Raw genomic sequence first — 27,385 nt, forward strand, 5'->3', positions numbered from 1 at the left:
ACCAGCAGGCATTCTATACAATATACATTGCCTAGCCAAATTTTAATAAATATTAATTATACTTTGATTGAGTTATACTTATTTTATTGATTCCTGATTAACACATTTCGGCTGTATCCACGATGCCCTATTAATCACGGTCAATAACTATTAAATAAGTGATGTATTAACATATTAACAATAAAGGCAATTAAAATGCCCTGCTTGTATCATGAAATCAATCTTAAATTGGTCCAATTAAAATTTATCTAATCTACAAATCGACAGCTTCTGCCCCTAGGCCAAGTATTGGCGTTAATGAGAAATAGTTCCTAATTTATTCAGGTATTCAATAATAATTACAGGTATTTGTAAAACAGTTGTCTTGTTATGTCGACATAATTACTAGACATTAATAAATTACAAAAGAAACCTAAAATCGACAACAATTGAAGTGCGTAAATATATTTTACTCGTACTTCTGGTATCATTAAATCGATGCCTTTATTAAATTCCACGTGCCGACTAGGAACACAAGACAAAATGTACCATTCTTCTGCAATACATACACAACCTTACACAACACACACACTCACTAACCAATAAGATGTAAGATCTGGGCAACAAGTTTGGGGGAACTATCGACATATTTACTGACACCATTTATAGAATTAATCGTAATCTATAACAGCACTTTGTTGAATCTTACAAATTATAGTAGCGTTGGTAATGTAGTTTTAGTGATTTGTCTTAAATAATAATAATAATACTTGGATGACTTGTATATCGCCGTTTTTGTGCAAAAACACCTCAAGGGCGCTGTACAAACTTATAATACATTTCTACAGTGATCTATGTTATTACTTAACTATTTATGGAGATAATATTCAGTACCATACTTACCTGGTAGGTCACTTGAGATTAACACTTAATTAACATTTTCTAATTGTTTATTGGCGAAATTTAGATACAGGATTTAGGACTTAATTGAAAAATTGAATATAACTGGACTTTCTCTTAGGAATGGTATATTTAATTTAAGGGTACGACAGCTTAAAAAGGTAAGTTTTTAGTTTAGACCTGAATTCTGTTTGACTTGTTATGGATCTTAGTTCTGGAGGGAGTTTATTCCAAGCCTTCGGCCCAGATACACCGAAAGCGCGATCACCAAACTTAGTATTTGGCTTGCGCTTAGGTTCTATCAGTCTGCCTACAGCTGATGATGTTGCTGATCTATGTAGTGTTGTTCTAGTTTCTATCTATATAAATTTATGTTACTGTTACATGTTTTATATTGTTTCATATTCAGATTACTTGTTTAATGTTATTTCATGCTATAAAAACGTTGTGTATAATATTCGATAGCTATATTCTGTTCTTAAAATCCACGTAAAAGCCCGGCTGAGCGTAAAACCAAATAAAATAAAACTAAAAAAATAATTAGCCTCAAACATATATGTATAAATTGAAAAAATCTTCCGAGAAAAAATAAATGCCGCCGACAGGAATTGAATCCGCACCCTCTGATTGCCGGTCAGGTGCACGGAAACACTGTGCTATGTCGGCTTATTTTAAACCGCAAAATAATTCAATAAGTACTAGTATTTCATTAAACAATTTTTTTTTTTGATTTTTTCCTGAAAACGACGAACTGTATGTTTAAAGGAAAGGTATTGTTAAATACTAAATTTCGTAAACATAAACATATGTAGTTTCGATGTAAATAGATTTATTTGTTATTTAATTAACTGAATAGTGCCATAACGAAGTGAAAACCTTTTTCTTCTTTATTTTTATCTTAGTCACTTCGTTTTTATTTTATTGTAAAATGCATAAATTTTTTTTTATATATACCATTAGGTGTTCAGTAAAAGAACCACCATAAGATAACCATGGATTTTTTTTTATCAATGTCTCAACTACATAATATGATGATTTATTATGGTTAACAGCTTAAATACAAAATTAATTCACATGTATAAATGTTTCCTAAATATACTCAAATAAAAAAAATACGTTATCTAACTTTAAGTACTCCAAAGAACTGAACCACCGACCTCGGCATCAAAAAGCTGGTAGGTAACTCCTAAAAAGTCTAAGCTATTATTTTTCAAATGTATTTATTATACTATATTGTATATCCTTTTGACGGCCGGCGTGGTCTAGTGGTATACGCTTTTGACTACAGATCCGAAGGTCGCGGGTTCGAACCCGGCGTGCGCAAATAAATTTTATTTGATTAATTTGTGTTATTTCACAATTAATTAATTTAAAATAATATATAGTATATTTGCGGCACGTTCCAGAGTGGAAGATACTCTCAGTATCGCCCTGGTGTAAGACCACCATTCAGAATTGAAACGTTGCTTGAAATGGCTTTAGCCGTGTTTGGTGACCAGATCTGAATAGCCAGGTACTTCCCCACCTTCCTCTTCCCCATCTCCCTCCCCTCCCCAATACCCTCAGCCTCACAACATACCCCAATTGGGGATGCCATAGTCTCACTGGCTCCAGACGGGAGCAGTTGGGACTCTTGTGCGGTAATACTGTAAAAAAAAAAAAAAAAAAAAGATAACAATTGTCTTTGACCAACATGCGCACAAAGCAGTAAATTATTCGGAAACTACGCATTGTTCACTAATTAATATTTATTAACTAATTACAAAGCATATACTTCGGGTTCATAACCTTCATGTAGCATCCTGACTTTAATAAAAAAACGACAAGAATTAAATTTAAATAAGTGTGTGGAGTCAAGAACTGTCAAAGAATTTTAAATAATATTTTTAATACGAAAACACTGTTTTGGGGATCGCCACCCGAAAGCAGAGCTCGTTCGTAGTTCCGTTACCGGCCGACATTCCTGTTTCTCGAGTCTGGCCTGGCAGTCGACAATTCTCGGCTCCTACAAAATCCTTCTGATATTAATTTATTTTATATAAATATCATTGAAGAAGAACATAATACTAATAAATGGAAACGAAACAAAATTAAAAAGGTTACAACTAAGAATCGAACCCACGATCTCTTTCTTACTGGGACAACGCCTCAAACCACTTTGTCATTGAGACCGAATTATTTTTTGTCATTCAACAATATTATACTCAACTAATTTTTCACAAATTTTTGACTGCTATCTATTTCAATGATTACAATGTTCAAAAGACTTTTGTCTGTAATCCAAATAGTGTCTCATAATTAGGTCCCAATGGCCGAGTGGTTAGAGACGTTGTCCGGTAAGACAGAGATCCTGGGTTCGATTCCCAGTTGAGAAAGTCCTTGTTATGTTTCGTTTAGCTTTATTAGAATTATCTACTTCTTCAATGATATATTACATTGATTTGTATGTATAACCTTTAAGGCGATGCCATACGTAGTAATGTAAAATCATGTGTTTTTGGTTTGAAAATTTGGTCGCCTAGAAATGTTTTAGATGCTTTAATTAAATACTTCGAGTAGAATACATCTTGGCCTTTTAAATAATCGAGTATTTTTTAGATAAGTCTTTTTATAAGCCCAGAAAAAAATAATGTATAAGGCCTATGAAAACTGCTTTAAAGTTCAAAATCTCCTACTTACGAACCCATTTTCAGTTATGATTTTATTGTATAATGTGGCAAATTAAGTTATTTATAAAATGATCGAAAAAAATTTAAATATTTATGCCTGAACATCCACAAAATAAAATAAAAGGCACTTTTTGGCCATGTTTTTTTCTTGCATAAATCAAAACAGGCGGATGGTGTTAAGCGGGAATTTAAACCTTACCGCCATCTACATAAGGGTTGTTATTGATAGTGGCTCAATTTAAAATATTACACAACGTAATGCATCGCCTTAAAATTTATTCCAATAAAAATTGAAGTGTTTATGTTTTAACCCACTGTATTAATTCCCAATTTATTAATATTGAAATTTATTAAAACCGGTAATGGCCTGATTAAAATATATTTTTTAATTACTATGCGGGTTCAAGGAAGTTGGTAATTATTTATTTATTTTTACTTCGACGGACATCCTGTAGGTAAAAAACTATCCCGGTTAACCTACTCTGATTGTATACGGAAGATTATCAAATTACAACAGGTATATTACTTGATTGAATATTATAATTTCTAAAACATTTATTTGATCTAAAATCCACACACTGCGCAAAACAGCTGTTTTCGATGCAAAGTTTAGACAGTTTCAATTTTGTTTGTCACAAAAAAATAGGTTTTAAATAAATAATGTGTTTTTAAAGTGAAAATTTAAACAAAAGAAATAAGTATTTCAAATACAGAATTAAATTAATTTTGTGATAATTTTTTTTATATCATAAATATTATTACATTTTGTCTTAATTCTTGGCACAATCAGTTTCAATTTTGAAAATGACACTGAAATTCAAAACAAAACCGAGTTCATTGAAACAGAGTTACAATTATTTACAGATTGACAGACCCACCACGGAAATTTGTATGTTTGATGATTCCGTTGTGAAGGGAGTTTCGCACTACTGGTGAAGTATTCGGCATCGAACTCCTCCTACTCTATGGAGAGAAATCTATAATCAAATAGCTTCAATACATCGAGCTCATGATGGCAGCAAAATGACTAAGATATTCAATTTTGGCTCCAGAGAAAACTGAACATTGGGAAAGCAATTGCAGAAACAGCGCGAGGATATAACTTTTTCTGCAAAGAAATGACTTGTTGGAAGAAATTGCCACCTGGCGATAAATCCGCCACTATACTACTACAGAGTGAAAAGGTAGCGCAAGACATGGACGATTAAAAGCACCTAATCGAACAATCTCCACACGAATAGGAAGTATGTTGATGAGACTGATGACCTTCAAATTCCTCGATCGCAATGATCACATAACTAAAATCAATCTTTCTAATGAAGTGACACTTAAAACGCTAATGAAGCCTTTTAAAATAATGCATTTTTCTAAATGCACACAGAGTAATGGATCTATTATAAACACCGGACACAGCTCGCATGAAACATTAGCTAATTGCATGACAAGGACGACACCATATTAATAATAGAGATGATATCAAACTCAATAAAAATATAAATGACGACAAATTAAATGCCGACCAACATGGAGAGACTCCATGCACGGTGTGGATAGGATCGGGGATACAATAAACGACTATGCAATTAAAAAATAAATGAGTTAATTAAGACTTAATGGATTTAATGAGATTATTTGTATTAGATTTAAGATAGCGATTTCAAAAAATTGTGCGAATGGCGACTAGGTTAAGTGGAAAACAAGCAAGTTGCAGAAAATATTTCATTCAGTCCAAGTTCGAGGTCATTAAACCGGTTCATTCGAGACACAATCCGTATTGATGGGTATTTGTGGATCAGGTCAGCTAACTTTAAAAAATACCATGTTAAACGGAATCGTTTTTCAAGTTTTTTTTTCGATGACATTAATTTGTGTTTTTTAGCTCCATGGCCTCCATCATACGGATTGCGGAGTTACATCTACATACATGTTTACTAAATAGGTTCTGGAATCGCTCCATAAAGTCCTGGGTAAGACTTGATCTCCTGATACACCCTGTATAATACAGTGCACGGAGAAACATGAGTATTGCCAATTTATTAAGAATCTTCTCAAATTATTCGTAATCCAGATAAAAACTAGATTACAGGCCCTTAACGAATGAATTGATAGGTTTCCTGATAAACTTTTAGAAAGATACGAATGTATTATCACGATGTCGGAATACGAGTTCATAAAAATCCAAACATTTTCGCATTTCAACATTATATATTATCAAGACAAACGCCCTTCCATTAACACTTGTTCCGATATTATTACGAATTTACTAAAAGTTTATTAGGAAATGGCCTGTAATTTTAGGACATTTTTAATAGATTAGCAATACTCATTTTTCTCCGTATGGGCACTATCAGTGTTTCAAGAGAAAGAGTTCAAATCTCAGTAGGAATTTTGTATGATCACTTCAAACTCTTAGAATAATTGTAACAAAACTTGAAGGTATTTAGTTACAAAAAAGAAGCTGTTCTCCATGAAAAAACTGATCGCAATTTTAAAACATAATTTACACTGCGAAATCCACAATTTGAAGAATTTTCTGTAGGTGGGTACAAAGTTTTTTATAGCAAAATATAGCGTTTATCTTAATCGACAGCGAGTTTATTTCAATTTCAATTAATAATGTGGTTACAATAAAGCATTTAATATCAATGATACCGATTTCTCCAGCGAAAGTTTGCTAGACGAACGGTCTGTCACCCGCACTGTCGATAAATTTATAGAATCAAGGTATAAAATAAAAACAACAATAAAATTAACAGAATGTCAAAAGCATAAAAAGAGTATTTATGGAAAGGCACGCTTCGATCTTCTCAATGGCTAGACGAGCAATTAATATATGTACAAGTCATATTATTAAATATCTGAAAGGTCAAGCAACTGACGCAATGATTTTACAAGTACCAAGAGAACAGCTTCTTGACGAGATGTCTGATTTGTTTGCAAACAAGATGCGGGCCACTGCCGTTGGGGGAAAATATCTCGCCGCATTAGAAATTAGCGATGGCCATAATAGAGACATCCATTTCGAAATGATCGAATATCTCAATAATCGATTGAAATTCGTTCGAAACATCTCGGTTCTAAAATCGATTTAAATTTTTTAGAATGTATGGATTTCAAAATGAAGTGAACCGATTGATCATCGAATTAACCCAATGAAGAGTGTCTCGGAAAACGAGACACTAAACTTGTAACTAGACGTAATTAGTTAAGGAAACAATGTTGATGTTTTTAAATATGAGTAATTGGAAGAATATTTCGATTATTTCTTATTTTCGAAGTCGAATGCTTAGATTATGCCAGTCGCTAGTAGAAACGCTAGAAATTGCAGCTCGCAAAATAAACTTTCGAATAACGCCAATAAGCCGGAGAGATTGCTTTCTCGACCATTCTGTATTCTGTCGTTTTGTCTAGAATTGTATTGTAAAGCAAATTTTATATAATACCATGCACACATGCATATTATTATGGAAGTACGTAGGGCTCTGTGCGGTAACGAGTTTCAAAGCGTTGCGGTTTAGGTAGAGAATGGACTCTAAAAGCACAATATTATTATTTGGAAAATGAGAACAGCGTGGAAAGAGGAAGGCAACAAAGATAACGCTGGCAGTGATGGGCCGTGATCCTGAATATTGAAAGGACATTTTCGCATGGGTCGGATATTTGGTCGTACCTACCCTCATTTGGCGACAGAGGTCCGATGGTCCTGTCCCAGGTTTCAGAATTGAAATGATGGGCATCATACCTTGGGCAAGAACCCAAGCTGACGTTGGTACCTTTGGGGAAGAACTAACATACATAAGTATGGACAAAGTTATCTTTATCTTCAATTTGACCATTTTAAAAAACGTTTTTGAGCGAATAAGGAAAAAGCAAAGTATTTAGTATAACTCTATGAGTAACTAACTCTAGCTCGATCTATGACCTTTTTTTAAATAATTACAATTGATACTTTTTTTGATACTTAATAATTTATAGTTTATTAATAGAGATAATACAATTAAGAGAATGATTCATATTTAATTAAGTAGGATAAACATTGAAACCTTTGATGCTATCGCAAACATGTGACAATTCAAATGTTCCGTGAGAATGATGATTGACCCAGCAAACTTTAAAGATGGATGTTCATTTGAACATGGAAAACAGTATGAAGATCATCAGACATTATGACAACACGCATAATATAATCATATAACCTACTTTGTGTTGATAAACCGTGAGAACTAAATGCAGTTCAGTGATACAATACTCTAGGAATTGTAAAGGTTACATCACTGCTCTTTGACCTGGGGTACTGTCAACGGCTGATCCTGATGCCTTCTGAATACGTCTGGAATGCTTATTGTTAATTTATAATCTCTGCCAGATGAATGGTTAGTCTGGAGCTTGATAATTGTTAAGTCCTTTCATTTCATTCTATTCTATTCTTACAATCGAAAAAGCGATGAAACGTTGACTGCAAGTTGTGGTAGAACAAGAAATGTACGAAAATTGCTGCATGGTATTTTATATCGTTATAAGTTAGAACACGCCAAAGCTTATCTTTGAAACCAGTGGCGATCAGTGGGTCAGGATTCCGGTGAGGCCCATAGATACCAACTTAGTAAATATACAAAATCTTATCATGAATAAAGATTTTTAAAAGGTGTCAAGGCATGAATACGAATCCAATGCACACCGCGTAAAACATTACAGCGGCTTCTATTAAAATAATATTTGGAACAACCAAAATATGAAACCAAGAAAAGAGATAAAATGTGGCATTAGTTAATATATAATATTAGTTAATAATAATATTGGGAACAACCAAAATATGAAACCAAGAAAAGAGATAAAATGTGGCATTAGTTCCTTGGCGCCTTTGCAAGTCATACTGCACTGAGTTTGGAGCCCTTTCAAAAATCAAAAACCTACTGGAACATAAAAACAAAATAATGTTTCTATAATATGAGTTCCGGGCCCCCCTTGAGGCTGGGGTAAAAACGGAACTACATGCGTGCAAAACTTACTTTGTGTATTTTCGGGTTCTTGGAAGGACTAGAAATATGTGGACCTTAAATCGATTATTGGAAAAAATCAACATTTGTACGGGCAAATTAAATATGCGAATAGCGTCAAGAGTCAAAAGATGCAAACTTCACCGTGATGACACGATGTTAGTAATATTGTTAATATTTTAAGAAAAATTTCATTACGTCATTAGATATAGGTTTGTCAAAAATTGAACGGGTACCAACATGCCCGAGTGCCTTTGTTGAAAAACAGCGTGCTTTGGAACATACGGCACTACCGGGAAATCGGGTATTATGTTATGTGAATAGTTTCAGTTCTCAATGATGAGGAAGTAATTACATAGGATTGTTATAATAATATATTAAAGATGTAACATTAATAAAGTTCAGTAAAAGGTCAAATAAAGAATGCGTTACCTTCCATTTGCCGGCAGATTTTCGACATGGGAAATTCCTCTCATTTGCAACTCGATTGGTTTTCTTACAGTTTTTCCCATTTTGCGAATCCTGTCAACAACAATAATTATACTGCAATACTTCAACGCTTATATAATCGGTATATAATGAAAATATTAGCAATAATCGCTGAAACCCGCACAGAAAATCACACGTTCTTTTCGCATAAGGTTATCTACTTGACTAAGAGGCAAATACCTCATTACGGCCATTGCGTACAATCGGCCCCGTATCTTGGTGCATAAATCACACGATGTGACTGAGCTTATCTCCAGCGAGGATGCTGCAATATTTGCTCTCGTATCAGATAGTTATCAAGACGCTGGGTCTTTCAAAGACTCATATTACGACCGCAATTTAGTTTCGGTTTTGCTAGAGATCATGCCGATATTTTCATTTCTGGAACGGTCAAGATATCAAGAAAATAACTTTTCTTTTTTTCGCCTTATCTCATTTAATTTTTTCAATTATATTTAAATAAATGCTTTACGGCGATCCTAGAAGGGTCGAGAAGAGCAATAAGGGGCATGAAGAAAAAATAAAAAACCAAAAGAGACAAGACGAATGATCGATAAGATGCAATAAGAGTCATGAAGAGCCAAGAAGAGACAAGACAAGCCAAGAAGAGGCGAGAAGTTGTAGTAACAGGCAAGAAGGGGGCAAGAAGAGTCAAGAAGAGACAAGGGGGGGTGATAAGACGTTAGAATACGCAAGAAGAGACAAGACGAGTCAAGAAGGGGTGAGAAAATGCAAAAATATGCAAGAAGACCCAAGGCGAGCCAAGAAGAGGCGAGAAGAACCAAAAAGAGTCAAGGATATGTAAGAAGAGGCACGAGTAAGACATAAAGAAGAAAAAATAAGGCTCGAACAATTCCTTTATTCCTGCCCATCTTAAAGTCCTATAACGGCTAATTAGGTTGCCGTGTCACGTCACGCCAGCTCAAAGACATTTTTTCTTCCTAGCTCCTAAATCTTTAACCTTATCCCTGAAAACCTCAAAACCGTGAGTCAACCCAATTCCTTTAAAAAACAAATTACGAAATGGATCCCTACACATTCATTCTACACTCTATCAATTTAATCACCTTTCAGACAAAACATAATATATCCTTATTCCCTAACTTAGTGGTATAGTATACACATAATTAATTTGCTAATAATTTCTCAAATTTTTCATCTTCTTATAATTCTCTAACTTCTCCATCCTCTTCTTGCAATCCAAACTAGCCACACATCATATTTCTTATTTTTCTTTTTATATTATAGTAATGTATAGATTCTATGTCCGCAAACTGTAAAATTCACCCGCCATAACACAGGGTCATCCCTAGCATGGAGGGTGAAATATCACAAAAAAACCACATTTACTCTCTAAATCATGTATCAATAAAATAAATAAATAAATGTGTACCGGTCGATTAAACTCCAATACGGGACAGCAGCACTCCTGGCTGGGGTGGTCGTATCGTATATTTAAACAAATGCATTAAAATAGTTTATCCCAGTGCCAGTCAAGTATATACAAATTATAATCGATAGCATAAACAGTGGCGTAGGAACTAGAAAACCAGGTGGCCATTTCTATAATTTCACTGAACCACAAACTTACATCTGCAGCAATACTAAATAGGACTAATAATTCATGGTGCATACAGTAATCAATTCGCTGTTTGAATTTATCGAACAAAACCAAAAATATTGGTCATTTATATATTATTTTTTGAACAAACATAAAAATGACAGAAGTACAAGTATGTAAAATTTTCCTTCAGGTCGAGTATGGGTTTGGCATTTTCCGCGGTAGTAATACAATATATTTCTCTGAAACGTCTCTTAATGGCTTTAGCTGTAGCGTAGTTTTCAACGTCCTTCTTACCGTTTTTTCCTAATGGAGCATCATTAGAACATGTGTGCAGTACAAATTTTTTTTTTTAAAGAATACTCGTTGTGAGCGCTATTAACAATTTTGCTCGGGCTGGAATTTATCGCTACGCCACTAAATAGCACCTAAGACTCTTGTGGCGCATTTCTACCAGTTTTCACATGTAGAAAACTTCGCAATCTCCTAAAAAATGTATACAAATTTCGCTAAAAAAAATGCGGATGACCTCAAGACCTCAAAGTAGGACCCTTTTAAAATCCGACTAGTAGGTCAGCAGTCATCACGCCTCTGTTCGTGCAGCAGCCGCGTGGTTTTGCATCGCAAATCATTATTGATTTTGTTTCACCGCCCATCAATTTTAAAAGCCATTCCGTGATACAATGCAAACCGGATCAACGGAATTATCCATAACATAGGTACCTACACGTATAATGTAATATGGACATGTAAAGAGAATTAAAGAATTCACCACACTTTGTAGTGTAGGGTAATACGCTTTGCAAATTTGTTTTAATCGAAAATATTCATTTTTTAATCTTGTCGGTAATACGCATTATATCTTCGTTACTCGTCGTTTAGTCATGTATTTAATAGAAGTTTTTAAATCGTATAAATATCTATCTTTTCAATACAATTCAATTAAACGTTTCTCATTTTTAAAACGGCAAAATAACTTTAGAATAATCAATCATCTTTCATTACGTCTGACAGGCAGTAATTAGACGACTGGTAACCAATAAGCTAACTTAGTTAGTCGTCCGGTCGGTTATCCCGAAAATGAAAATCATGAATATTAAACTCTGCCGGAAATTAGGCCGGAGGTTTAGGCGGTCATTAAAGCCTAACTATAATCATAAAGACGTAATACAGTGTAGCTACCTTCCATCCAGTTTTTAATGTAAATTATTACCACTTATTAAAAAAGACGGTCATTTCAAATTTCCGCCACACCGGAAACTACCTAGTATCTAACCCTCAACTGACTAAGGTCATAAAATTAACCAACAAGTTGAACCTGTAGATTGCGAGTTAGGCTTAGGAATTAATTTGTTTTAACCCTTTGGCTGGCTGTGGGAGAATAGTCACCACATTATATTTTCATCGTTTAGAAACGTACTGAAGCAGAATCCTCACCGCAACATATCACAATGTACAACTACATACCATTATAGATATAATCAACAATCAAAAAATGTAAGTATCAATGTTACTCTGTGTCCGTTGCACGTCAGTTTTTTGTGAGTTTGTCGTGTTTTTCGGATTTTTTGTCAAAAATCCGTTAAATATTTTTATTAAAAAATTTGTTTAGTTTTTGAGTTGATCTCTTAGCGAAAGTCTATAAATGTATTTTATAAAAATAACATTTAAAAGTATCTGATAATTGTTTTTCAATATAATTCTATAGCATTATGTAGAGGTCCGTGCTCTGGGAGATTATTTAAGACATAATTTTCCAAAAAAAAAAACTTTTTTTTTCTCTTTCTATCATAACTATGTTAAAAACATGTAGATAATTACAGAATCTATCAAGCCTTTCAAATTTATATATATTAAGTGAATAATTCTCTACTAGAAATTAGCGTAACATATATTTGATTCAGAGCATATAACAGGAAATATTCTATTATAAATAAAAGTAACAATTTTTATTGGTATACCAACAATTGAACACCTTTAATTTTGTGTTAACAATAACGGCAATAACGTTCAATGCCAATCAGAAATCATGCATTTCACTTGCTATCAATTAAAAACGTTCACACGTTAAAATGGTGAACAAATTAAAAGGTCCAGGGTGGAAGATACTCTCAGTATCGCTCAGGTGTAAGACCACCATTCAGAATTGAACCCTTGCTTGAAATGGCTTTGGCCGTGTTTGGTGACCAAATCTGAATAGTCGAGTACTTGCCAACTTTCTTCTTCCCATATCCTTCCCCTCCCCACTAATTCCAGCCTCACAACATACCCCAATTGGGGATTCCATAGTCTCACTGGCTCCAGACGGTTGGGAACACTCTTATGCGGTATCACATAATTAAAAAAATCATATCATTAGATGGGGATTTAGATGCCCCAATCGAATTATATGATCTAAACGAAGTAGTAAAAATCAAAGGGGAATAACACAAGATCGCACCACACGACCTAGAATCAAGCAGTAGGTCCGGTGCGCATTCCAGTTCAGCCTGGTTTGACCACAACACCACAAGAAGAGATAGAAATGAGCGCGCAAAAGCTCCCAAGGGCAACACCAAGAGAGCGAAGAAATTACACTTGAAAAAACTAACGCTTAAATAAAGCGAAAAAACAGAACGACAATTTCAATCAACTGCGTTGAAGAGAGGAACAAGTAGTACCTACACCCAACACTGACCTTAGCTTTGCAATCAGATTAAAAACGAGGTCATAAGATAATTTTGCAATGACTGTACTGGGACTGGAATAACCTCAAATTGAGAAGACTATAAACAAATCATACACCACTGCGCTTGCGTGACTTTCCCGGACAGTGGACACACATGAAGATTATGGTCGTTTCTCACTTGATTAATGTAGCAAGTTACTGTGTAATTGTAATTACAGTCTCCGTACGGCGGTACTTTGTTGTTCGGTTACCGCGGGGAGATATGAAGAGAGAGGGCCCACATGATTCCTTTACTTATGGACCCCGATCCCAGATCACGCTTTTTGGAGTAGGGCATGGAATGACGAATGACAGCCGGCGAGGTTGAGTGGATACGATTTCTGCTCATGATTCGGAGGTAGCGGATTCGAATCTCGGCATGCGCAAATAAATTTTATTTAAAATTTGGATTTTTTCACAATTTATTCATTTAAAATAATATTATATGGCACATTTGCGGAACGTACCAGCGTATTAGATGCTTTCAGTATAGCCTCGGTGAAATACCATCATCCAGAATCGAAACGTTGCTTGAAAGGACTTTAGCCAGGTTTGGTGACCAGATCTTTCGCTAGCAAGCTTCAACTAGCAAGCTTAAGGTCGTGGGTTCAAATCCCGGCGAGCGCAAGTATATTTTATATGATTAATTTGTACTATTTCACAAATTACTCGTTTAAAATAATATATAGTATATTTGCTGCACTTTTCAGAGTGGAAGATACTTTCAGTATCGCCCTGCTGTGAGACCAACATTCAGAATTGAAACGTTACTTGAATGACTTTGGCCGTGATTGGTGACAAGATCTGAATAGCCAGGTACTTCCCCGCCTACTTTTTCCCCATCTCCTTCCCCTCTTAACTATCCTCACAGCATACAATTGGGGATGCCATAGTCTCACTGGCTTCAGACTAACAAAAACATATTTTATAAATCACAACCTTACCCTAACAGTAGTTAATTTTTTTTAAATAAGATTAAAGGATATAGAAATATTACGCAATCAACACGGATTCGTGATCATTTAAAAAAAGGCAAAAATCATATTCCAAAATGGTCATCAAACAGAGTGAACGCTAAAATCGTGTGATTAATATAAATGTAATTTAAAATTTACAATTTATTACTTTCTTCTCCGTGGTGTATATGGATTATTTAATTATCCTTAATTATTACTCATAATAATAGTCATGGTACACAATGAGATGCAATTAGTCGAGCGTCAACTTTCGTTATTATACTATTATGTATTATCTTCGACGACATGAAAGCCGACAGTACCTACAGTACTGCATGGCAGATTATTCCACGTTTTGCCAATCTGACTTACTCTTACCTCGAATAAATTGATTTATCGATTATGCCAATCTATACACCAGGCGGGGAATGAATTTACAATGGTGTGGGTCCTGTGCGTAGCTTGTATTTTGTTTGCAGTCCCAAGAGATGATCCCTGTGGGATACTGTTTATTTAATTTATGGAAGCTACCAAATAAGTTTACAAATTCTTGTTTTCATATTGTTAATTCAGTTAGTAAGCTTGTGGGTATGTTTTGTCTGAATATTTATAAAGTTTGTGGCCAAACAAAGGTAAAATGAGATACCTACATTATTTCCAAAACTAATGGTAATGTTATTTCCATATTAAAATGGTATAATCATCTCAATGAATGCAAACGGTGGATGCTATTTCGGCCTCTATTCAAATAACGTATAACATGGTAGAACAAGTCAGGCAGTCCTTCAAAGTTCATACTTCAAACATTTTCAAGAAAACTTTACAAAATTTCTAAGAAAGCTTATTTTCAAGAAATTCGTGCTTAATTTTCTGGAGTGCTCATTAAAAATTCGAATTTTATCTTGGCGATTTTATAATTTAAAACGCGAGAAGTTTGTAATTTTGGATAAATCATTAAAACTGGGGCTTAGGTCGTTATAAAAGAATGTTATTTACCAAGTAACATAGTATAACTGTAATTAATTTTTCAATTATATCAATTTGTCAATTGATACTTCACCCTAATATTATTGTATTGTGTATCAGGGTACTTTCGAACTTGACTAGATACTATACATAAAAAAATATATATTTAAAAAATCATTTTAATTCCAAACATTCAGTGATTATGATTTCTCAAGGGTAAATGATACGAAAAATAGCAATATACCGCAATCATATTAAAATCATTTAGGTCACCATTATTGTCGTTTGAACATTAGTCAACTTTAGCAGCATTCTTATGAATAATAAACTTTATTTATGATTTACATTGTTAAGAATATAATACCTGCTGCAGTACTCATTTTAATTCTAATGGTAAACACGCTAAGCAATGAACACATTAACATAACAGATAAATACTTTTTTTTAAATTATAACCTAACCTATAAATGTAAGAGACAATTTTAAAAATGCATTAAACACATAGGGATATACCCGTCCTTCTGTTCCATAGTTAGATGGATAGTGGGCGGGTAAAAAATGTGGCTTATTCCCCCTTGGCCTTGGGGCTAGGTCTTAGTACATAATACACACGTGACGCGAATGTGTAATTTAAAATCACTTAATATGCATATTAATATATCCGGTACAAAGGTTCCAACGAATTAATGAAGTTGCCCTTTGCTGACAGTTATCCCAGATGAAACTGATTAAAATATCTCGTTCAGGGTGAAATAAACAGAACTCAAATTAAATAAACGTCAAGAAAATACAGGTGCGTAATAACCTCAAAGGGAAAATAGCTTATGTGTTAATGACAAATTTGTGATATTTCTGTGACATTCGTGGTGGAATTCCATTACAATGATATATTGCATCTTTTAACAACTTTTTTCTACTGATTTTATTTTGTTTACCGTTAACAGATTCAGCCGATTATCAGCCATCTTTATATACATAACCTTTGGGGGATGGGGAGGGTGTTAAAAGGGATGGTGTACAATGATTTTATTACTAATATATGGATAATAACTTCAATATATCATGACAAGTTTGTGATTAATAAGATGTTGTTTTTGAGAGAAAGAAAATGTTTGTTTTATGTGAAATGTTACTGGGTTATTTCGAAATAAACCAATTCTTAATTACTGTTAATACTTTTCTCGAAATGTAATGAGGTTTTTATTAACAACCCGAAAACACCACTTTCTTGAGTTCAACAGCTCGGCTCCTTTCCTCCCTCTTACAACATTCTCCCATGAGTGAACATGGGTCTCTTCAAGAAGGTCCTTTATCTCTTCAAAAATACTCACCACACAGCATCCTCAAAGATGACGTAGAACCGAGGGAAATTATTTTCCTCAGGACCTCTTGTGTGGTTAAGTTTAAATAAATCTGGATTTCCTCCTTTTGCCGTATCGTAAGAAACACATTGAAAAGACATTAAACTCCTATACGGACTAATATAAGAGTAGTGCCTTTTTTAAATAAGGCTGAATCACATATATATATACCTAATAGGCGATGTTTTAGTAGACAGCGTAATTGACAAAGAAAACGTACTAAAGAACTACACCAATGTTACCGTATAAACAAAAAGGGAGACAAAGAAGACAAAGAATTGGTAAATAAAACATTTGGGTATTACAGAATCTTACCAATAAAATTCTATGAAAGCGTTAAAAGTAATATGCTTAAATTAGCATTTTATACATCATGCCGACATCCAATTTGACCATTAATAATAATAACGCTTCAACGGAAAAATCGTGGCACGATCCAAGTATTTGAAAACCAAAATGAACCAAAGCGTTTCCAAGATAACTGTTATTACGCTCATTTCAGTTTCGAGATTAATTTCGAAAATAGATTACGATTGCCCACAAAAATTAGGATACAAAATTGAACAAAGAAATTGGTTAGTTTTAAGAAATCAAAAATGATTATTTTAGGTAATACATTTGAATTGATCTATTTTAAATTAGTTCTGATCTTTGTTATTAGAAAAAAAACACACGTTTTATGTCTGGACATGCATTGATATTCTGACTTCTATTATATGAATTATTCAGGAAAAGCGATAATTGTTTGTAGAAAGACTAACATTCCCCGGTTACGAACAACCCATTAAGTAATTTTTAGGTTTCAGATAATAAAATAATTCTTTTATTATTTTAGAAAAATATACACAGTGAAATATATTATTACAAATTTAAAATATAGACATTTATAGTTGTATCTTAGTACATTATTTCTGTAATAGTAGCAGTCGACGCTGTTTGGGATGGTAATACGGTGACAATTGTCCGAGGATAACTTAAATAATATGTGACGAAAGTCTTAGACTTAATGTTATCATGGTATTTTTTGCTTTCTGGCACAGAGTTTTGACAGAGCCGACGAGTCACGAGGCTGGCCAAGCGAAGAGTCGTCGCGTCCAATAACGTCGTTTCGTCTTGCACTATTTAAAAATCTGCTACCGCCGTCATAAGGCGGAAGATATTTCATGTACAATGATGGAGGATTCAACCAGCTCAGCCGACCGATCGATTTAGCTAAAACGCCGTAGCATTAGACCATCCAAACGAGAGTGATCCAGTGTTTGCCTTTATCGCCAAACTGATTTCACACTGCTAAGGGCGACTTCAGAATAAATGTATCTCAGATATACGGCAGATCTAAATATTGTCACCGGAAAGTAGATATTCGCTACACGTATTATTTTTACAAAAAATAGCCACCTCTGTGATATAATGCACGGAACTACTGCATTCAAGAGTGTCCATCAGACAAACCAAACAAAACCATACATTAAACGTCACTCAAAACAAAACTCCATCATTCACCGTGCTGCATGCATTTTTAACACTTCATACAGTGAATTAAACTCATTTAACACATCACCTCACATTATGAAACCTAAAATCAATAAATAAAATTCGCGCAATACATATTAATCAACACAAACTAAATTCATTTCCTATTTTCCTTATTTCCTCCCTCCCACCAACCCCTCCCCATAGGCTAGTGTAACCCTTTTTTCTTTTATATTCACCTAAAAATTAAGGGCCTTTGTCATATTTTGAGATGTAGTGTGGAGGGTCTTTTTAATAAAAGGAAGGAAAGGAAGTTCTGGGAAGGAAAAGGGTTTGAGGAGGTGATAGGAATCTGGGGATCAGAGACGGACGTATGACGGACGTATGACGGACGTATGACGGGCGTATGAATCCATCCATTCCGCTGAAGCGCAAGGCAATTAATCGAGATAGTTCAGCTGAAGAGTCCAAAAGGTCTTCCTTACTCGTCATCTCTCTACCTGACCTGGACGAACATCATCTCTGCTAAGTCAAAAAACTGAACACACCAGAATAATCTGTGGCAGAGATGTTGGTTATTGGGGCGAGCATAGTTTCAAAGGCTTTTCGTGTTTGTAATTAATGATTTATCATCTGCGATAAAGATCCAATATTTGTTCCTCAAATGACAAACTGTGCAGTGGACACTATACATATAAATACGACATAAGTAGCATAACCCAATTCCAACAACCAGTTTCAATCATCGCTTCCCAATTATATTTTTTTGACGTTACTGCTTAATTGGTTTCTTTTGCCAAAATCGTCTTGCTATTATTACAGCACCTTCTCTAAGGAGCTGAGCTTGAGACACATGAAAACGTCTTTCGCGGTCCACTTGAGAGGAACGGTTGCGCCGCCTTCTTCATACATTCGTCCGAACTTTTATTCAAACAATTTAAGGTCAGAAAATTAAGTGCATTATACTTCTACCATGCAACATTACAAATTTATAAAAACAATATTCAAAATAAAATTACACCCTTTAAAAATAACAGAAATCTTAGACAAACGTCCATACTTCCTACTCCTAAATGTAAAAAAACAACGGACAGTTCAACCATGAATATCTCGGAGTTAAATTGTTTAACTCATTACCAGAAAAAAATAGAAACATGAAAGCAAATATAAACGAATTCAAAAGCCACCTTAAAAATTATTCCGAACAGTTGAACTGAATCATATCAAATATAAACCAATATAACAACACCCCCATACACACAAGCCCTGCTTATTTATGGGGGTACATCAAATACTTATATTATTTAATTAATAACTGTACTATATTCAATATTATGTAATGTAATTCATGTATCTTTTTTTACTAATAAAAAAATAAAAAAATAATAAAAAATAAAAAAAATTAAAAAAACTTAAATTTTGATTTTATTTATTTAATCAAAGGATGTAGCAAAAATCTCTCGTTTGCGGAGTTAATGTAAAAATATTTTAAAAAAACTTTCTTAAAAACGTTTTTTTTCGTTCAGTTTTCTGGGTTCTTTATTTATTAACATGATATGGGTGATAATGGCAGTGAGCTATTGTTAATTTGCCACAGAAATTCGACTACAATGTAGTTTTATTTGTTCATAGCTAAACAAGCTTCTAAACAATCACATTGTGGTGTGAACTGTGAACGAGAATACCTCGATCATTTCACTTTCAATTGATCATTATTAATAGAACACATAAAAGCGGCCGGAGTATCTAGCCACCATACACTAACTATTTATACCTAGGGCTAATAATTATAATTTTAAACAATCAACAACAAAACACAGTGTTGGTCAACCTTACGGACAATGTGCCCATAGTTTCTATTGACAAAAAATTAATTACGGACTGCTCCATACAAATCCCTAAAGTTCACCTAAAAAAACCCATTCCGTGTCAAAAACACGCGTGTTCTGAATTCCGATAATAATTTTAGCAGTAATTACAACAGAAATAATACATAATATGGCAAATAATTAGGGCTATGTTTTTTATTTCGTTATTAATCTATACGATACAAATGACATGTGTAATACATAAAGTATTTTTTTTCACAATATAGTGATAATCGTGATCAGCAGAGAAACATATAAAGGTAAAAAACGGTGTAGTATAATTTTTTAATGAAACTTTTCAGAAAGAGCTCTTGCTTGTTTTTTTTGATCTCTTGAACCAAAAAACAAAATTAGTTAATTAGATATGAAAATAATACATTCGAAAGAAAAACAAAAAAAAGAAGATATAGAATATTTATTGAGAAATATTATATTAATTTTAAATATTATAATAATTTTAAAATAACTATTGAAAGTTTTATTTTAATATTAAAATAATATATTCGAAAGAGAAACAAAAAAAGAAGATATAGAATATTTATTGAGAAATATTATATTAATTTTAAATATTATAATAATTGTAAAATAACTATCGAAAGTTTTATTTTAATTTTTAATTTTATATAATTTCTTTACGATCTTATATTAACCGGTAATTGGTAAAACCACTCCGGTTTACGGATGACGGTTTACACATGTTTAATTGAAAAATTATTTGTAGGATGTTTTCAATGTAATTATTTATATAGGACAAATTAGTTAATATAATGATAATATTGTTCAATCCCTGGTCAAATCAGGTCACAATGACCTAGTTGTTAGAGACGTTGTCGCAGTTAAACTAATCCTAGGTTCAATTCCCAGTTGCGATCGTTACCTTTTTGTTTGTCTTGTTATGTTTAGTTCAGTTTATGTTTTTTTTATTTTTTTTTTTTATAGTGAATACCTCACAAGAGTCCCAACTGCTCCCGTCTGGAGCCAGTGAGACTATGGCATCCCCAATTGGGGGATGTTGTGAGGCTGAACGTAAGTGGGGAAGGGAAAGAGGAAGGTGGGAAAGTACCTGGCTATTCAGATCTAGTCACTAAACACGGCTAAAGCCATTTGGAGCAACGTTTCAATTCTGAATGGTGGTCTTACACCAGGGCGATACTGGTAGTATCTTCCACTCTGGAACGTGCCGCAAATATACTATATATTATTTGAATTAATTAATTGTGAAATAACACAAATTAATCAAATAAAATTTATTTGCGCACGCCGGGTTCGAACCCGCGACCTTCGGAATGGCAGTCCAATGCGTTACCACTGGACTATGCCGGCCGTTTTTCCTAATAAACCAGTAAGAAATTTATAGCTGGACAAATGTATTATTAATTTATGAATAAACAACTTTATCAGTTTTATAAAGAGTTTAATATTACACCCAATAAAAGGCGAGGACCCTTACTGTATATAATGTATAAGGACCACATTTAGAAGAAAGAAAAAAATTCTAATTATTCCCTTCCGAATGAATCTTTGGGAACGTCTCTGTTTAGGAAATAAGTAACGTTTAACATAGTGTGCAAAGCCAAATCAAAATTCAATAGACATCGTGTCGTTCAGAAGATCATTGATTTTTCCACATAATTACTTCGTGAATTGCGGAAAGATGTTTGTCTGTCACGAACAATAAATAGCCCGCAGATCACTGGTGGCATAAAATCTCTGTGCTCCGTGGCAGACTTGGCGGAACGACTTTCTATATCTTTGACATCGCGTCCAATCCACGGAACGGATTATCAATTTGACTAATGCAACAAAGGAGAGACAATATGTGCACAGACAGCAGATGACTTAGCCCATAGACTACAGCCTCTATATTTATTTATCTCAAGAGAAATACACAACCAAAAATGTGTATATTCGTAGTGTGCCGTATTTTACGACGAATATAGGTAAAATGCATTAAAATCGCTTGACAAACGGAATCTTGAAACGCTCGATTTCAGCACAAAATTGGTTTTTATATATTTTGTGAATAATTTTATAATTAATGCTTTCAATAATTTTTTTTCAAATGTCGGAAAAAATCTCGCAAACGAAATTACTAACAACATAGATAATACCACCACATCAGGAATTCCAGTAGCTTCATTAAATAAAACGGTAAAAACATTCGAAACGATAACCGAACAAGAAACTGTTGTTATAATACAAAACCTAAAAACTGAGTCCGCACCAGGTTTTGATGGGATAACCGTTGAAATTCTGAAAAAAAATCTTAACTTTTTGAAAAAACCTATTACACATATCATAAATAATAGTCTTAAAAAAGGAATCTTTCCATCTATTTACAAAAAAACTATTATTTCACCGATTTTTAAATCAGGTGATACTTAAGAAATTAATAACTACCGACCTATATCAGTATTATCAAATATCTCAAAAAATTTTGAAAAGGTAGCAAAAAAGCAACTGCTAAAATTTATTGAAACTAATAATATATTGAGTGACCAACAATTTGGATTTCGCGAAAAAATAAGCACACAGGACGCAATCATAGATTTAACAACAAAAATACATCAAGCACTAGACAAAGGCAAAAAATCTCTTGCAATATTCATAGACCTAAAGAAAGCCTTCGACAGCATAAGTCACAAAAAATTACTCTACAAGCTTAACAAAATAGGTAGATAATGCCAAAATGTGGATAGAAAGTTTCCTGAACTCTAGAAGTCAATATGTAAAAATAAATAACACTCTCAGTGAACCGAACACAAGTGACTTTGGAATACCACAAGGCACCATATTGGGCCCTCTTCTATTCATATTATATGTTAATAATATCTTTAAATTACCATTAACAGGAAAACTCATTTCATATGCAGATGATACTGCAATTATATTTCAAGCGAATTCATTGAATGAACTTGAAATAATTGCTAACAATGATATCAATACGTTAAAAGAATGGTTTGATAAAAACTTATTAACATTAAATATTGAAAAAACATATTATATAATTTTTAGTATAAACAAAATAAACCCTTTTATTACATTAAATATTAAAATACATTCAAAAAAATGCATATCAAAAAAATCTACTTGCCAAAATAATGACTGTTTATCCATAGGAAATAAAAATGAAATTAAATATTTAGGTGTAATAATAGATAGTCAACTTAAGTGGAAAACTCATATAAACAATATCATAAATAGATTAAGAAAACTCATTTACATATTTATTAGTCTAAGAAATATACTTAACTTAAAAATTCTTAAAAATATTTACTACGCTCTAGCCCATTCAATAATACAGTATGGTATCGTTGCGTGGGGGGGAGCTTACAAATCATCACTTTTACCGCTGGAAATCACTCAAAGGCTGTTAATAAAAATTTTAATAAAAAAACCACCAGACTACCCAACCTTACAACTTTTCCAAGATTTTCAAGTCCCATCACTAAAAAATACATATACGAAAAATACGCTACTTCAAATCCACAAAGATCTGTATAAGAAGTCACACCATGCCATGGTTCGTGTCGAGAGCAATAGGCAAAATACAATGGGTCGCTTATGGACTCCATTAATGCATACCAGTTTTGCACAACACTATTACACGTACACTGGAGTGGTATGGTTTAATAAATTAACGACTGAGATGAGATTAGAACCGGATTTTAATAAATTTAAAAATAAAATTAACTTCACTACAATAAATAATTTAACGAATTAGAATGACGATGATATCTCACTAAATTATTTTATAAATTATTATATAAAAAAAACTAAAATCTCTTCACTTTATATGTTTTTATGATTCTTTTTTTCTTCTATTTACATATGTATGTTAAGTTTTTATTATTTTCCCTTTACACACGAGTTTTAGACTCTTGTAAAGGTAAACATGTTAATTTTTATTGAAATATGTTCTTACTATGTAAATTTAAACATTATACTGTATTTTATAAAATAAATAAAAAAAATTAAAATAAAAATTTAAAAAAAATAAGAAAGAAAAAAGACAATCAAGGGAAACTTTCACAGATAATCTTAGCAATAATATTGTTTTTTTTTTAATTGTTTCTCATATGCGTTTATACATTTCTAATGAAAAAATACACATTTTTTAGTAGTTTACCCTTTTAGTTGAAGTAATTAACAATTTCGTTTTAAGTCTACTCAAGCGTGTGATATGATGCACTTTTACTGAGATAATACAGGCGGAGACCTCTAGCGGCAGAGTCGAAAAATAAGTAATTACAATCAAATGGATGGGTGGATGAAGCTTTACAGGGTCGAAGGCAGATGTCTCTGTGAGGTAGAGAGATGGACCAATCGTAGGCCTCGATTTAATCTCCCACCAATCAAGAGGATCCAGAGGATGCGGGGCGGCAAGTGGGAGTGGTTTACCGAAGCAGACAAAGGAATGGACTTTGAACCGGGAGGGGCTATCTCGATTTATTACAGGAAAAACGGGAACCTTGGTAGAGGGTAGTGCGATGACGTCATGGGTTTGGAATGCAAGGGTGTGGCGGAAACGGGATCGTAAACCATCGACGAACGAGGGGGACGTGTTTCAAGAAGGGTAAGGGACATAACGCGAAACGAACTGGGGACTGAGAGAAATTGGTAGAATCCTACGTTAAGACGTACCGGGAGTGGAAATCATTGGGGGAGAGGGCAGTTACACGCGTCACTTAAAAGAAAACAACAGAAATAAGGGAAAAACAGGCAAATTACGTAAGAAAAGTGGAAAAAAAAGCAAACATTGAACTTCTATCGTAAGCATGACGTGGAACCGCAAAGAAACAGCGTTGAGGTTACAGGAGAATGATGGCGCGAAGTTAGTTGCGAAAGGGATACCAAGGGAAAAAAGGTTGGCGATGTCAGACACTTGAAAGCGCTGATTTTGAAAAAAAATACGGACATGGTTTTGGGCCATTAGGACGCTAATAACGATCCAACGAGGTGATAAAATTAACCCGCGTCTTATGGAGACGAAAATACATTAAAATTAATGTATAAACAATTAGTGGGGAAATTATGAGAGAGTACGTTCGGGTTTGTTGTGACAGGTGATTAAGGCCTCTGATCGATGCGAGATGAAGTAGGAGAAAAAGACAGGAGATGGGCGTATAGAGGTACCAACCGAGGCGACGCCCAAAATTACAGGGAGGGGTCGCGAAAATCCAGTAATAATTCTTGAAAAAAAAAACTGACCGAAAGAATAGACAGGATATCAAACCGATGCGATCTAGGACGGGGGACAAAAACATAAACGACGATGTAAACTGGGACGTCTTAACTAAAAGCAAGTATCGATGGGAGCCTTAAATAGAAATAATCGAAAAAAAAAATAGAATAGCTATATTAGACCGTTTGTAAGGGAAGAGAACTAAATGTTAGAAGTAGGAGACGATCGTACGCGGGAGATTTAACACACTGAGAGGGGGAAACGGACGTGTACACCGTTTGAATTGTCGGGAGGAATTGGTTTGGAAGGTAGAGGGGGAAACGGACGTGTACACCGTTTAAATTGTCGAAGGCATAGGGAAGAAGATCAAAACTAAGTTCGTGAAAGCGTTAAGGACAAAGCGTATCACACCATGAACGACGGCCATTAAATAAATTGTGCGGACACGGTAGCATTTAAAAATAAAAGGCCAGAATTCACATTACAAAAAGACAGCTCGCACTAGAGCGTAATATAGAAAACGCCGTATGGGAATACGGGACCGCTTCCCAGTCCGCGTCTGATCTTTCTGTCACATGAGACGAATGCCAGGGTGTTAACTTTCTTGAAATGATCAGAATGGCCTAATTAGCATGATGCGACTATGGACTAAATAGAAAAGAACATACGAGTCGATAAAGGTTAGAATAGCATGTATTTGACGTAATGAGGAAACGGGACTATAAAAGGGCTGATTTTAGAAAAAACGGGAAATCTTTTCGTGAATTTTGACGGAGTTTGAAAATCGCCGGGAGCCGTTCAAACGCGTCGCGCCGCGCCCTAACGTCACTTGGTAACTATTTGTGGACTTAGGAAAATTCTCTAGTCAAAAACGTACAGTTAGATTCAGTGTTTGGAAAAAAATAATATTAGCATCGGACCTTAGAGGATTTTAGAATTTCAAAGAAATAGTTAAACACAGTATTTGGCGTAATAATAAATTAAGGTTGAAAAAATTTAATTAATTTAAATTCAGTGAAAAAAAAGATTAGAAACGACACTACGGTGTCGCGTTATAAGCCGAGTTGTTAATACGAAGTGTTGAAAGGGAGAGGGGAGACGGCTGAAATTCGAGGTTAACGCGATCTTTCGTTGCCAGAAATTTAAACTAGAAAAATGATAATAATAATAATTAAAGATAAAATAATATTAATATCGGATCCAGAGAATTTCGAACTTCGGAGAATTATTTAGATTCAGTGTTCATGACGATTTACGATTTTAAACTAGAAGAATGATAATAATAATAATTAAAGATAGAATAATATTAATATCGGAACCAGAGAATTTAGAACTTCGGGGAATTATTCAGATTCGGTGTTCATGACGATTTACGAATTTAAATTAGAAAAATGATAATAATAATAATTAAAGATAAAATAATATTAATATCGGATCCAGAGAATTTCGAACTTCGGAGGGTTATTTAGATTCAGTGTTCATGACGATTTACGATTTTAAACTAGAAGAATGATAATAATAATAATTAAAGATAGAATAATATTAATATCGGAACCAGAGAATTTAGAACTTCGGGGAATTATTCAGATTCGGTGTTCATGACGATTTACGAATTTAAACTAGAAAAACGATAGAAATAATAATAATACATTTAATGCTGGTATGAAAAGGGAAAAATTTAAATCGCTTACTCGATTAACGTTCGATAAATAATAACCATACCTCGTTATAATGAAATAGTAAGAACCCAAAAATAGCTGAGATTAAAGAAATAAATTCAGGGGAATTATTGATAGGTGGATGAATGCATAAGAACAGGTTGTTTGCCGTCGCTATCCCGGTGGATTAGAGGAGAGGGGCTCAGGTAAGTAAATTGCACGAATATAATATATTTGCAGGACAAAGATGGAGGCTGCTAATCCGGCAGTTATTTTGAAGACGCCAGTTGGGACCGTAATTATGTACGTATTATCAAATAACATATGTATGTGTATGTACGAATGAATGCATAAGCTGATAAAATAAATATCATTTATTCCATGACAAAACAATTACCAATATTCTATGGACTAGGGTCGTAACCGGAATTTGTCATTATAGTTCATTGTAGGTAAAGTACCTATTTATCGTGGGGACAATTCAAATAAGTGGGTCGACCGAACCGACTTTTGTAACACGATAATACAAAGGAGAAAAAAAAAATATTCATTTCAAACCGGCTTTAAAATGGATAGGGCATTGACTCGAGTTGTGCTGAAAAACAGGTTGATTTAT

At 33.8% G+C, this 27,385-nt stretch overlaps 1 protein-coding gene across 3 annotated transcripts in view; it reads right to left on the reverse strand.

Moving 5' to 3' along the window:
• The window catches only part of LOC149422036 (transmembrane ascorbate-dependent reductase CYB561-like), a 173,425-nt gene that overhangs the window by 49,426 nt on the left and 96,614 nt on the right, over nt 1–27,385 (reverse strand). The window contains exon 2 of one of the 3 annotated variants that reach the window (XM_089634250.1): nt 8,978–9,067. The exons of the other annotated variants lie outside the window; for them this stretch is intronic. Within the exon in view, the coding sequence (XP_089490376.1) occupies nt 8,978–9,067 (90 nt within the window). The remainder of the gene's footprint in view (nt 1–8,977; nt 9,068–27,385) is intronic. 3 annotated transcript variants of the gene reach the window in all.

The sequence above is a fragment of the Hesperophylax consimilis genome, chromosome 8, assembly GCF_061612785.1.
Source record: "Hesperophylax consimilis isolate HC1 chromosome 8, BYU_Hcon_1.0, whole genome shotgun sequence".
Classification (NCBI taxonomy): domain Eukaryota; kingdom Metazoa; phylum Arthropoda; class Insecta; order Trichoptera; family Limnephilidae; genus Hesperophylax; species Hesperophylax consimilis.